General features: G+C 36.8%; 1 protein-coding gene and 1 long non-coding RNA gene across 4 annotated transcripts in view; one reads left to right on the top strand and one right to left on the bottom strand.

Annotated features, from left to right (window-relative positions):
- Positions 1 to 4631: 4631 nt before the first annotated feature.
- LOC136265894 (uncharacterized) lies at positions 4632 to 8319 on the bottom strand. The gene is made up of 3 exons (XR_010705793.1): positions 8217 to 8319; positions 7859 to 7958; positions 4632 to 4849 (listed from the first exon to the last, which is right to left on the bottom strand). It is a non-coding gene; the product is annotated as an uncharacterized lncRNA (long non-coding RNA).
- Positions 8320 to 8564: 245 nt separating this feature from the next.
- The window catches only part of LOC136265857 (uncharacterized), a 425715-nt gene continuing 421745 nt past the window's right edge, over positions 8565 to 12534 (top strand). For all 3 annotated transcript variants that reach the window (XM_066060794.1, XM_066060798.1, XM_066060806.1), the window contains exon 1: positions 8565 to 8790. In XM_066060794.1, coding sequence (XP_065916866.1) covers positions 8623 to 8790 — 168 coding nt within the window. In that variant the 5' untranslated portion in view covers positions 8565 to 8622. The remainder of the gene's footprint in view (positions 8791 to 12534) is intronic.

Genomic DNA, 12534 nt, shown 5'->3' with positions numbered 1-12534 from the left:
TCAAATCTACTGCTTCTAAACTTATACATAATAAAACTATATCAAAATACTCACTAACAAGGAACCTGATTATAAAGCTGTTGTTTGCACAAAGCCATGATATAACTTTAAAATGCAAAAAGTTGGCCTGGGCAAAACGTCACTAAAATTTCACAGCTTATCAGTCTAGTATTGTTTATAATAACACAATACAACAAACATCGCTAGTTGAAGTCACTGATTTGGTGCATTAAAAAGTAGCGATATGATGCTCCAACCTATATAATCCATCTCCTTACTGCTTCTCTTCATTAGTAGTGCCAATATCACTTCAAAGAATCTTCTACAATATGCCAACAATGCTTATTGTTGACCATCAAAAAGTGTATGATGATGGCATCTTTCCTGCTATTGTGTGCAAGGGTCTGATTATCCCTGTTTCCATTCACTTATGGGCGTGACTATTACAGGATAAGGGCAACTTCTAATGTAGCTGAACTCTCTAAAGGATGACGTATTGTCAAACAAAAGTTCAGCTGCAAACAATTCACTTCAGTTACAAACAAGTCAGCTTGTTACAGTAGAGAACCCAGCTACAAGTCACCCTGTGGACAGTTTAGCTACAAATAATTTACTCTGTAGAGAGTTCAACTACAAACCAAGTCACTGTGTAGAGGTTCAGCTACAAACAATTCATCTTGTTCTAGAGAGTTCAGCTACAATAGCTCACACCTATAGAGAGTTCAGCTACATTAGAACTCACAGAGTTCAGCTAAAAACAAGTCACCTTCTAGAGAGTGCAGCTGCTAACAATTTACCCTGTAGAAACTTCAGCTACAAACAAATTAGAGATTTGGGTGCATGCCAACCTGTAAGAGAGAATTCATGTAATAATTTTCATTCAGTATTAATTTTTTTATGCATGATATTTAGATCACAAGTATAAATTCAGCTCTTGATTTCTTCCTCCTTTCTGCAGTAAAGCTTCAATGCCTGCTATAAGTTGGGTTTGGAGTATGTATACAAATACAAAAGGAAGTGATATCTAAACAAAAACAGCCAAGCTATGAGAAGGGTGCAGCCCTTCCAAAAACACCAGGATGAAAGAAATAGATGTGAAATCCAAAGTGGCGGCTAAGAAATGGCTGTGATAGTTCGTAGATTGATTGATAATGACAATTAAGGTGAATTTGGTGCTGCCTGCTTTTGGCACCAATTCACCTGAATTGTTGTCACTAAAATTGTTGCCATTAACCTATACCATCACAGCCAGCATCACCTTGGATTTCACATCTTTTTCACCCTGGTGTTTTTGGAAGATCTGAGCTGAACCCTTTTTCATAGCTTGGCTGTTTTTGTTTAGATACAAAATTAATATAACTGATTCACTATCACATTAATGTACTAATTCACCTATGAAATATAGTAATCTGTTTGGTTTTGAACATAATACTTAAGGGGCTTGGGACTGCACCCCCAGACTCCTGCTAATTGTAACTTTCTGTTGCAGTTGGAAACTTCCTAGAAAAATCATAGCCTCACCTCTAAACAGCTAGGCTATACAAATGTTGTAAGGCTGACAAATGACACTGTGGGATGCTAGGAATTTTGTATCCCTTTGAGTTGAAAGTGGGCATGTCTATATGTACAACAAGAGTGCCATACACTAGTGGTGTGGCAATGGCACAGTGATGTGTACACTTGTATATGCATTTACAAGACACAGGAGATTATTGTTTCAGTCTGGGCAGACAGCGCAGCTGATGTTCACATGATAAAAAGAGAAAATTTCAGCAGATTATAAAACTAGTAGCTAGTGTATGCAGCAATACATTATTAACTGGCAACATTGAAAGTGGAAAATAATTCAGCAAGCACACAAACATGAAGTACAAACAAACAAACAGTACCATTAACATAAAAACATACCCTCAATCTTGTCCTTCACATGCATGGCAACTTGGCACTGTTCTTCACGACAAGGAGTTCAATGTCGACCTGCATGCATTGTCACAGGTAAGGATTTACACTTAATTACAGTGCACTTTAGCTTCATTATTCTGTCTACCATGCTAGCATTATGCTGTGTGCTGTAGGTTTAGCTAATGTTCTCACAATTATGCCTGCACAATTGAAAGGTTCTTAATTTAAAGATGAGAAGCATATAACTTTTAGCAGTTTATAAGCTCCTAGTCAGTTACTATTTAAAATTGTGAATATCATACTTTCTGCAGGAGTCTTCGACTCAGTTCTACATACATAATTATAGTATCGTCAATTATATTAAACTTACCACTGAGCTGTACCACATTACAATATACTGTATTCATGGTATATGTGGCAGTTTACTGGACCAACCCCTAATGAAAACAAGGTATATCTAATGAAATCTGCATACTTAAATGTATCCCTACTTTTTCTTTTCCTTATCTCAAAAAAGTCTTAGGGTGTATGTAAATAGACTAATTGAACTTTTGGAAAACCCTTTGGCTAGTCCCACGAAGTACTACTGAATAATGTACGCATGCCGCCATTTAAGTAGCTACGTATTAAAGGTAAAAAAATGCTAATGAATAAAAAAAACACTTTTTTTTCTGATAATACACAGTATGTCACCAGTTAAGACAAAACAAAGTCAGCACAGCAGTTATATTACTAAAGGAAAAGTATAACATGCCATGAGATAAGAAAAAACTTCACTCCAACATTTGCACACAGCTCCAGGCAATCTGTTTCTTATTTTCCGCCCTAAGAACGTTGTCACCTGACGAAGCTATAGAAGCAGAAATGCATTGTGACTGCTATAAAGTTCTTGGTTACCTGACTATTGACAATACCATTGTCAGAGTCTGCCGGAATTCTAACTGTCTTTACAGATCTAGAGTTCCTCTTTTGTCTTCAATTTTTACTCTCTGTACCAATATAATATAATATAAACAAGTTTATTTGCATATAAACTAACTTTTGATATTTTATTACCATAAGTAGAAACTACGAGGACTTGTATGCCTCCAGTCTCCTGGATGAGTTCACCGATGTGATCACAGAGACACCATCTAAACTGAAATCTCGACAGTCATTCTCCAAGGATACTGAATATACTGTACCTTGGGTCTGTAACCATTTAATCAGGTAGAGTTAATGCTGCTGAACCATATTATTCAAATAAAATTTTGAGATAATTATTTTGTAAACAGCCTTTGAGGGATTTAATTAGTATAGTAACTTAGAATATAAGAACTCAACTGTAGGTTTCCCAAATGAGATACCAAGCAAATCCTCCATGTGATGTGTCACTACTCTAAGTGATAACACAAGGATCAGGATACTGCATGGCATGCAGCCTGACAGCTAGTCATTATTAAAACAATCACCCAGTTGAGAGGGTCTATGGATATTAATGTCATCAATTAATATGCTCTCACTCTGTTAACATTGTACTGCACACTTCAATGTGCACACTGTTATAATTATATAGATTCAGTGTAATCCAATGGTCATTTTAGTTAATGTGTCATTTAGTTACAGTAATATTATTCATGTTTGTAAATACATTATATTCATATAATAGAATGGCTGGAAGTGGTATATGGGATCAATAGTGTTTCCAGGAAGGTGTGGGATGAAGCAGAGCACTATATTATTTTTTTGTCTGTTTTTTTGTTTACAATGAGAGAACAGTTAATCCCACACCTGATTAATTCTGAGCACCTCAGCCAGTCATCTTACAGTATAACAAATTAATCTGACTACTGTTACTAAGCTACAGAAATTTCAAAAATAACTACTGTAAAACCTAATCACACTTAGCAACCATTGTTATGGCATCATAATGGCATTTACTTCTGCAACAGTTACCTAGCAACTGTATCACTTAATATATTTCAAAATGCAGAAATACATCAAGGTGTTATTGAGAATATTCACTTATCAGAATAAGTTATGTAATGGAGAAACTATACAACTTCTACATTGTAGAATGTGGTAGTAGTGTGTGTGTTCTGTGTATTATGGTGTAACTATTGTGTGTAGTCACATTGTCTTATTTGACACATGTTTGGTTACTTGGTGTCTGGTAGGTAATTGTAGGGAAAGTTAATGATGTAAAGTACCTTTAAGCACAATAGTGCAACTGAAAGCTTGCACATGCTGCTATATACTCAGTTGCCATAATGCCACCCAAAGCTTTTGCTGTATATGTTCATGTACAATATGTAACATATTGTAGTCATTATTATTATTATTAGCGTTTTACAGTGACCAGCACTGAAGGTCTGACAGCAACATGTGCTGCAGCCTTAGGATTACCTAACCTAATTTCAAGGACTTAGACCTAGTGACTTGACTTACTGACTGATAAGGTGTAACAGAAAAGGGGCCAAAGTAAAGAAAAAAAAATCCCTCCAACCCCAGGATTCGAACTGCAGGTCACCCAATGTCTAGTCCGGGCCACACTCAGTCTTCCTCCAGGAGGGATGGATTTTCTTCCTTAAACCTAAAGTATTTATTATTAGTGCTTTACAGTGACCAGCACTGAAGGTCTGACAGCTACATACAGTGAAGCCAGCCATCCTGCTATTGAGGTCAGGAAATTCAGGTTTCACTGTACTTACAACAAGTATAGCTATTTGCTAAATTTTATTGCTCTATAATTTGGTGAGACTGCATCAACATAATTATTAAGTACATTGTTGTATACAATAAATGATTCTGAATTTCAGCACAAAGCAAAGGTTCTGTATGTATATTCAGTTTAGCAAAATTCACTTTGATCTGTGAAGTTTGCATATCCTAGCCAGTCAAATTTCATCAATATTATATTCATAAGAAGTTGTCTGCACTTTAACTGTTTCAAGTACAAGGGGAATATCTAGTAAGAAAATAAAAATTAATTCACATCCTGCAATATCATTGTGACCAATCATGTAGGGGTATTATGAACATTTATAAGGAATTTGTGTATAATTATATTGTATTGTAATTTTATATGTATGTATTGTGTTGCTCTGAGCAAGGAAGAACCGCTGTAGCAAATTTCCTGGGGGTTAAATATATATTATATATACTGTACAGTACATGTGTATAAATTAAATCAAATGTATAGATAAGCAAATGTTCAGCAATCCTGCAATTTGTGCATACATGAGAAATGTTTACATGCTTTGAGAAAAAACAACAACATTGTGACATGGTACTGTATTCAAAAACAAGTGGCAGTTCAATAACAAAATGATACAATAGAAGTGTACATGCTTTGTGTGTGTGTGTGTGTGTGTGTGTGTGTGTGTGTGTGTGTGTGTGTGTGTGTGTGTGTGTGTGTGTGTGTGTGTGTGTGTGTGTGTGTGTGTGTGTGTGTGTGTGTGTGTATTTACTCACTCTATATAATAACTTTGTGTATTGCTATGTTTGTACTGTGTATATAACACAACAAAATTTAATACTAATTTATGTTTGTGTTCTTATGAATGTATTTTGTTAAACAGGAATGATCATATACAGTAGGAATAATGACCCAACTTGAAACACCACAAGTACACTAATTCTCTGTTATGTTGGTAATGCAAAAGCACACAAATACATGCATGGACTGTGTATACACTTAAAGCCTGACCGTAACCATCAGATTGTACTAGCCCCTTACATACTCTATTTAAGTATATTATATACAGTATACAGCAGAGTCATCCAGGTTTGTCAATCATGTTGTTAACATGCAGTGTAAAATAACTGCAGTAGGATGAGCAGTGAAAATTATTGCTTTAAGTATCATTTCGACATCAGTTAAGTATACAAATAACAGCCTACCTTTACACTTGCAAGAGGTACTGTATGTGTGTACATTCACTCATTGTACTTGTGCCTCAATACTCTATTATCTGTTAATCATATGCATGTATAGTGCATGGCTAATAGATACATAATTGTGACCCTATTTTGGAAAACCATACATTTGGGCACATGCAAAACTTGTGGGAATGCTCAATTGAAAATTTCAGCGTTTTTTTTTAAAATTGACCTTTTTGCATATTCTGATAAAGCAACTATTAAGCCTTCTTGCTGTGAAATTTCACACCCATAGGCCATAGCTTCTTTATTCTAGGAGATATACTCAATTATATCAGGCCATGTAGTAGTTTCACAATGTGTGGGACAGCAATACAATTGGGTAATTTGTTCATTCCCAAAACCAAACATTTTCTTGTCTTTAGACAATAATATAAGTGATTTAATTGAGGAAAAGCACAAGGAACACATGATTAAACTCTCAAGGATCTCTTTTCGTCCATTTTAGATTGTGAGAAAGGAGATCTTTGTCAACAAAGTGATTTGTCATCAATTTGTCACACCTGATCACTATACACTTCTATAAACTGATAGTGAAAAGTACATAACAAACTAACTTTTCACTATCAGTTTATAGAAGTGTATAGTGATCAGGTGTGACAAATTGATGACAAATCACTGATAGTGAAAAGTTAGTTTGTTATGTATTATAATATATAACAAACTAACTTTTCATTATCAGTTTATAGAAGTGTATAATGATCAGGTGTATAGATAGTAAATTAGCTATATCTTTGGAATGCTTCAATGTATCAACACAAAAGTTTCACACAAGGTAGATAACCACTCAGTGCTTCATTGTAGCTATAAAAAAGAAAATTGGACTATGTGCCCAAATGTATGGTTTTCCAAAATAGGGTCACAAATATGCTGCTATAGCTTTGTAAGTGACCACACATAGCAGATTAAGTGTCATGTGTTTTGGTAATTCCCTGTAGCGGTAGGAGTATTGTCTAACATAATTGTTACATACCATATGGGGAAAGACACAGGATATTGTTCACCAAAGAATCCCACATGAGAAACACTTGATAGATATTTTTACATGAATAAGTATGCATCTGCTGAGAAGACTATACCATGGGTCACAAGTGTGACATGAATACACTCTTCCTCTCTTCTACGTATGCTCACCATTCAGTAGCTACCTAGCTAATTGGTGAAACATTAAAAATGTGTATATTGGTGTGTGTAACCACATGTACAGTTGGTTTAATATCTTCTCAGCATGTGCTGTTTATCATTCATACTGGCACTGTTACAGTTTGTAGGTAAAAAGCACTTTAAACCATTTCAGCTGTCAAATACATAATAAATTATTATTATGTCTATATAGGTCTTATGAATCAGATGTCTTCCTGTGTTTTTCGTTACTGATACAGCTCTTATGTGGTATGAAATCATTTGACATTATGGACAACGATCAGGTTTTGAGAATCCATCTGTAGCTAGATATACATAGCTACAATCAAGGTTCCATAACAGAGAGGACTCTTGGTACAATAGTATACATAAATACTGTACTCATGACTCAATAATGGAAAAGTGTATTGCATATTGTATGCACACACAAAGGCTTGTGGTAAGCACCTTATACAGACTTTGTCTCCAGTGCTTGCCCTCCCGCAGTGTCTAACACAGATAAAAACAAAAAAGTACTTATTCTGTGAGTGCTACGGTGTAGTCAGTAGGATTTTATTTTGTGTACTAGCTAAATAGCTACAATTATGATAGTGACAAATTAGACCTGCAAAGAAGGCTCTGACTTGTATTTATGACTCACAAATACTAATTCAGTGCCATCAATGTCAATGGCTACTGTGTACTTTAGGTACTGTGCACTTGAGTAATATGAAGTACTGTATACAGGGCCGGTGGAAGCTTAGTGGTTGGTCAGGCAACAAGCCAGGTAATGATTCAGAGATTGTGGATATTGCTTCATACATACATACACTGACTTTTGTAACTTCCCTAGCTGTCACACTACCTTTCTATATGTTGTAAGTCTAATTTCGTTTATACAATTACAACCTACCTCTCAGCAGAGCTGGAAGAACGTCCACCGCACTGGTCATCATGCACGTGCTTCGATCATCAGACGAGTGTTAACGTGAAGTGGGCTGCTCATCCTTTTACTGTATTAAAGGTTAGAATGGTTAGTGTCTGTCTAGAAACAGATATAAATTAGTGTATATCTTATCTGACGACGTAACTACTATACAGAGCTACCTTATTAGTGTATAGCTACTCTCTTAGTAGTATATTAGCTTCGAGATTAGCTTAGCTAGGCATGAGCTCACATGACCGGCTTGGGCTGTGAAAATCTGCTACGGCAGTGGCCGTAGTGCTTCCACCGGCCCTGGTATAGGATGTAGGTGAAAATGCTAACTTACTAGCACACTGATTGGTTAGCTTCTCTAGCTATCTGTGCGATAGTTCAATCATTACAGCACAACGTTCAGAGCGATTCTACGTGCTATGATTAACGATCAGTAGTATCTGTCATAGAATCAGAAAACATAGATACATTTACTAATTACTTATTGTCTATCTAATTGTTTGCTGTATATCTTATGTGTATGTGTGATTTCTTTGGGGTGTTGATCGCCCCCTGGGCGCATCGGCAATTGCCGTCTGCCCAGTAACAATAAATAAGTAGCTTTGTCCACCAGGATGTATAACGGATATTTAAGGATACTTTCGTTTACTAGTATGTCGGCTATTTTCCGCCCCCACACATAAGTTGGTGCTTTTATAGTTGCTGCGAAATCTGACACCCTGATCTGCTGCGAGTACGCGATGCAGCTAGCTATGTGGTCTGCTCTCTCCTTTTGTTTGTTGGCGTTGGTTTTAACTAGTGAGTGGGTGAGCGGAGAGCATCAACGACTTCATCACGACTCGGCTGATCATGAGGGACCTACTAAAGAACGGAGAATTGACAAGATGCCACCGTGTGTACACGATGAGGTATTGTATGTACAATATGTAGCTACGTAGTTAGTAGTGATGCGTGAGTCTGACCGCTCATCACCTCGCTCAGCACGTTGTACCTAAGACCCTCTAAGATGATCGTTCACTTTTAAAATTAATCACCAAATTTCTTGTGGGATTTGTAGCACGTGTACTAAGTGTTTTTAGAAGGGAAGGCATAGCTAGACTATTACCATAGGTTCTCGAGAGAGGGGATAGAAAATTATCACGTGATTTATTAAAATTTGTTGTGACAATCAGCCTTACGCGATTATTTATCACAAACTAGTACCACGAAATGGTTTATAGTACTCTCTGGTAATGCTTACTCGTGTATCTAGGTGTTCCATCAACTATCCATTGCCTGGTCGAGTTTTATTCCCGTGCGCACTCCTCTGCAGCAACCCACGAGCTTGTGGCACACCTTACAAGCGACAGGAGTGGAATTGGATGATTCTTGACAGATTTTACCTTTCACTAATAAATGCCATACACCCCAAAACGTATTAAACATCGATGATAAAGTCCTCTAGTCGTTATGAGTGAAAGCGTTCAACTTCAAAACGATTTATGCCCTTTGAAGTGCGAATTTGTGGCACGGCTTACACATGCAATACTCCTCGATAACAATGATTAGACGGCTCTGTTTCGAGATACGAAGTCGCTTTGTGCTATTATACACCCCGCAGTATAAACAACTTTTCTCTACTAACTTTTATAAGAGAGTTTACAAAAGGTGTAAATGGAACTGTAGGTGTGGAGTGGGCGCGTAAAAATTAGTTTTCTATCCCCCCCCTCTACAATCTATGCTATTACAAAGCCTGCAGCAGCTGTAACGTGATAGCCCATTAAAATGCTACTTGCAACAAATTCTCACCCTGGCAGTAAACAAAATGACTGAAAATGCTATTTTCAAGGGGTTTTATTAAGTTTTGCATTTTCAATGTACACAGTTCAGATTGTGTACAAGGATCGTTCTGATGTGTCAGTATAATTTCTAAAAGTTATTGAATGACGATTTTTAATTGGTTACAGGTGGACATAAGGCCAGGCAAACTTAATTAATTGTTTCTCATCCCCGCCCACATCCCCTTTTACCCTACCACCTCTAATTTCATTATTGTCGTTATCAATCATGTGCCACTTATTTTGATGCTACAAAAGTTGATTATCATTTTATAGCACAGCAAATGTCACTTGCGCCTCAGAAATGGTGGTAAAATGTAAGTGCTACATTAGCTAGTTCTTAAAAGGCTTTAGCTAACCTTTATAGTGACAAACAGCTTGATTTGGAGTATTTTCCTGTAATAATGAATAATGAAAACTGATCTCCCGCCCACATGGAAATCGGAATTTTTGTGGATAAGAAACAAGCAATCAAGTTTACCTGGCCTAAAATCATTGGAATATCAGAGTATGTACCAAACAGCAAGTTATAATCTCTACAATACAAAATAGCAATATTATAAAGATAATTGCTTGATTTATGCATATACAGAGGAATTTCAATAATTTTATGTACACCTGTAACCAATTAAAACTTCATCATTCAAGAAATTTTGTTATGCATGCACTTTCATATATAAACGATGCACATCAGGATGATCATTGTACTGTATATGATACTACAAAAAAACTTCAACAAAACCCCTTGAACATAGCACTTTCAGTCATTTTGTTTACTGCCAGGCTGAGAAAACAATTTGTTTCAGCTATGTGGCATTTTAATGGGCCACCATGTTGCAATTTTCTATGTAAACAAATAGTTTTTTTAGGACTTTTATATGCTGCTACTTCTAAAATCACTACGTACGCATGCTAAAAATGCTATAAGAAATTTAGTGCTTTTATCAAAAAGTGAACAGTTTTGTGCTGGACTAAGATAACTGATAGAGCCCTTGCTACCACCCATAGCACACAATGGCATAGGTGCTAGCCAAATGTAGCTATTTTTAGTGTTTTAAACTAGGCAGAGCAGTCAAAATGAACCTCTGCTAGTAAGCACAGCTTAGCAGAGGTAGCTAGAGGAGCACTCCACAAGCTACAGTAACAGTCCTACTGCTCCATATAGCCAAGTTGCAAAGTAAGGCCATGGTGCAAACCACAGATAAAAGTAAGGTTCAGCTGGTAGCTACTGAGTTAAGTCACGGGTTCAAGTTGTGCCGGTGGCAGATTTTAAAATAATAATTCTATTGTTTTGTTTTTTAGTGAATACTTTTACTTTTTTGCTTGTACAACATCACATCAAGGATAAAGTTTTAGCATGCTGTGCTTCTTGGAGAGTAGTTGCCTCCCAAGTGTCCCTATTAGGCCACCAACATAGGAAAAACAAATACAAAACAAAAACAAGATCCAAGTTCCACACTGCAAACCCTATCATCATATTCTTCCAACTCATGCTTTCAGAAAAGTGACCCAAATATTAAAACTGGACCAGTAGATAGCTAGCTACCATGATTCTCTTGGGAGCAGCACTGTAAATTCAGAACTATATGCAAGCTTGTATTACAGATCCCGGGGGTATCCTGGATAATTTGCCCTGGATTCTGGCCAGCTTGCAATATGTTTGCTCCCATGATGTATAGAACCCCACTTTCATATTCTGCTCTGGGCTTCCTAAAGTTCATGACCTGGTGTATGGCAAGCACAGCAGGTGGCAGATTCATTAGCACCACCCAAGTTTTGGGAAATGCTGCATCAGCAAGTGATTAGCTCATCAAGCTTAGTGTTACATCATAACTTCTACATTACTGAAATATTAATATTTTACACAACACATTCATTCAGTTAACAACTTCTCATTCCTCTACTGTGACAATGGGTTTCCATTAACTGTATGCACAGGTTGGCAATATTGTATACAGTAGTAATGATTGAGTTACAATTCAGGTATGCATGTATAAAGTCACACTGCTTGATGATTTATGTAAGTACTGCCATTTCTCTGTAAATTCAAGCTACAATGTATAAACTACGTATATGCACTGCTCAAATGTAATGTCATCTTGAGAGAGTGCAAACAATTTAAAAACTCACTAATTAAAGGGCGTGGCACCTACTTTGTTAGTGAGTATTCATCCCATCTGAAACGGGATGAGTACTCATGAGTGATACAGGTGCCACGTCCTTAAATTAGCAAGTTTCTCAATAGCTCGCACTGCCACGAGACGACATTACAACTGAGCGGTACCGTACCATTGGTACAGTGCCTGCCCTACAAGCAGGACAATTTTAGATCCCACAATAGCGTAAATAATGCATTGGAAATCCATCAGCACCACACGAGCCTAATATCTTGCAAGTACAGTGAAATGAGATTTTAATGTTAACTATACAGCAGAACTCTGTATAAGCTAGTGATTATCAACACATGTACAAACTAGTGCTAGCAGTACCTGCAGTATCCTATCATGCAGGCACACTAACATGCATGGCTTCAGTTTCTGAAACTAAAAGAAAATTAATTAGTACATAAGTATGTATTGAAGACCAACTTTATTTGCAATAGTTATACTGCATGGCAAATAATGGCTAGGACAAAATTATAACACAGCACATGCTGGCTATTATTGTTATTATGCAATGGCGGATCCAGGATGGGGCATTTGGGGAAAATGCCCCCCCTCCCCCCCACCTCCTCTTACCTTGTGGAGGAGCCAGCCATATGTACTTCTGATTAAAATAGCTACTAAGCTTTATGTCAGGCCAAAAAACTCATGAAAATATGTACATTTTACTAGC

The sequence above is a fragment of the Dysidea avara genome, chromosome 1, assembly GCF_963678975.1.
Source record: "Dysidea avara chromosome 1, odDysAvar1.4, whole genome shotgun sequence".
Taxonomy (NCBI): Eukaryota; Metazoa; Porifera; class Demospongiae; order Dictyoceratida; family Dysideidae; genus Dysidea; species Dysidea avara.
This window is presented reverse-complemented; position numbering and strand designations above follow the sequence as displayed.